Source organism: Penaeus monodon, chromosome 33 (assembly GCF_015228065.2).
Source record: "Penaeus monodon isolate SGIC_2016 chromosome 33, NSTDA_Pmon_1, whole genome shotgun sequence".
Taxonomy (NCBI): Eukaryota; Metazoa; Arthropoda; class Malacostraca; order Decapoda; family Penaeidae; genus Penaeus; species Penaeus monodon.
The window spans coordinates 11,294,901-11,295,465 of record NC_051418.1 but is presented as its reverse complement, the minus strand read 5'-3'; the positions used below and the strand labels follow the sequence as shown (position 1 = coordinate 11,295,465).

The 565-nt window shown below is 41.2% G+C and overlaps 1 protein-coding gene across 2 annotated transcripts in view; it reads right to left on the bottom strand.

Annotated features, from left to right (window-relative positions):
• LOC119594030 (thiopurine S-methyltransferase-like) overlaps positions 1-565 on the bottom strand; it is a 3,962-nt gene that overhangs the window by 2,831 nt on the left and 566 nt on the right. The window contains exons 1-2 of one of the 2 annotated variants that reach the window (XM_037943058.1): positions 432-467; positions 60-230 (exon numbers count right to left, since the gene is read on the bottom strand). In XM_037943058.1, the coding sequence (XP_037798986.1) occupies positions 60-230; positions 432-452 (192 nt within the window). In that variant the 5' untranslated portion in view covers positions 453-467. Of the gene's footprint in view, positions 1-59; positions 231-431; positions 468-565 lie in introns of those variants that run through there. The other variant, XM_037943059.1, reaches the window with a different exon arrangement.

The following is a 565-nucleotide window of genomic DNA, read 5'->3' as shown; positions in this document are numbered from 1 at the left end:
GGAAAACACTCGAAACTACCTAAACAGTCTTATTACTATCATTACTTCCTTTGAATTACCATCTTATCATAGTAGCTTCGCCAGTCCTCCAGATCCCAGTCTCGTTTCAGGAAGAGCGAATCGCCGTAGAAATTCTGCCAAGGGTCGGCCACCTCCTTCGCCGCCGCCGCCTCGTGCTCACAGATGGCGCGCGTGGCGTCCAGGGGGAGGTCGCGGTCGCACATTTCTGGCTGAAGGGAGATTGGCGTTGAGTTGAGGCTTAATCTCTCGTCATCGTGATTAATATTCAGTGATTATCGTAAATAAACTTGAATAAAATTCAGCTGTTATTGTGATTAAACCTTGATTATTATCGTGTTTAAACTCAATCGTTTTTATGATTAATCTTTAATTACTAACGCCATTAATCTTCCACAATTATCGTGATTAACCTTCAAGGGTCTGCCTTGCATATCTGTCTGTCCAAGTCTTTATTTAACGACGAATATTTCTGCGTTTTGTGATATATCTTTGTCTATCAGTTTCTTATCCTTTTCGGGTTATTGATATTTCACTGTCTATTTCA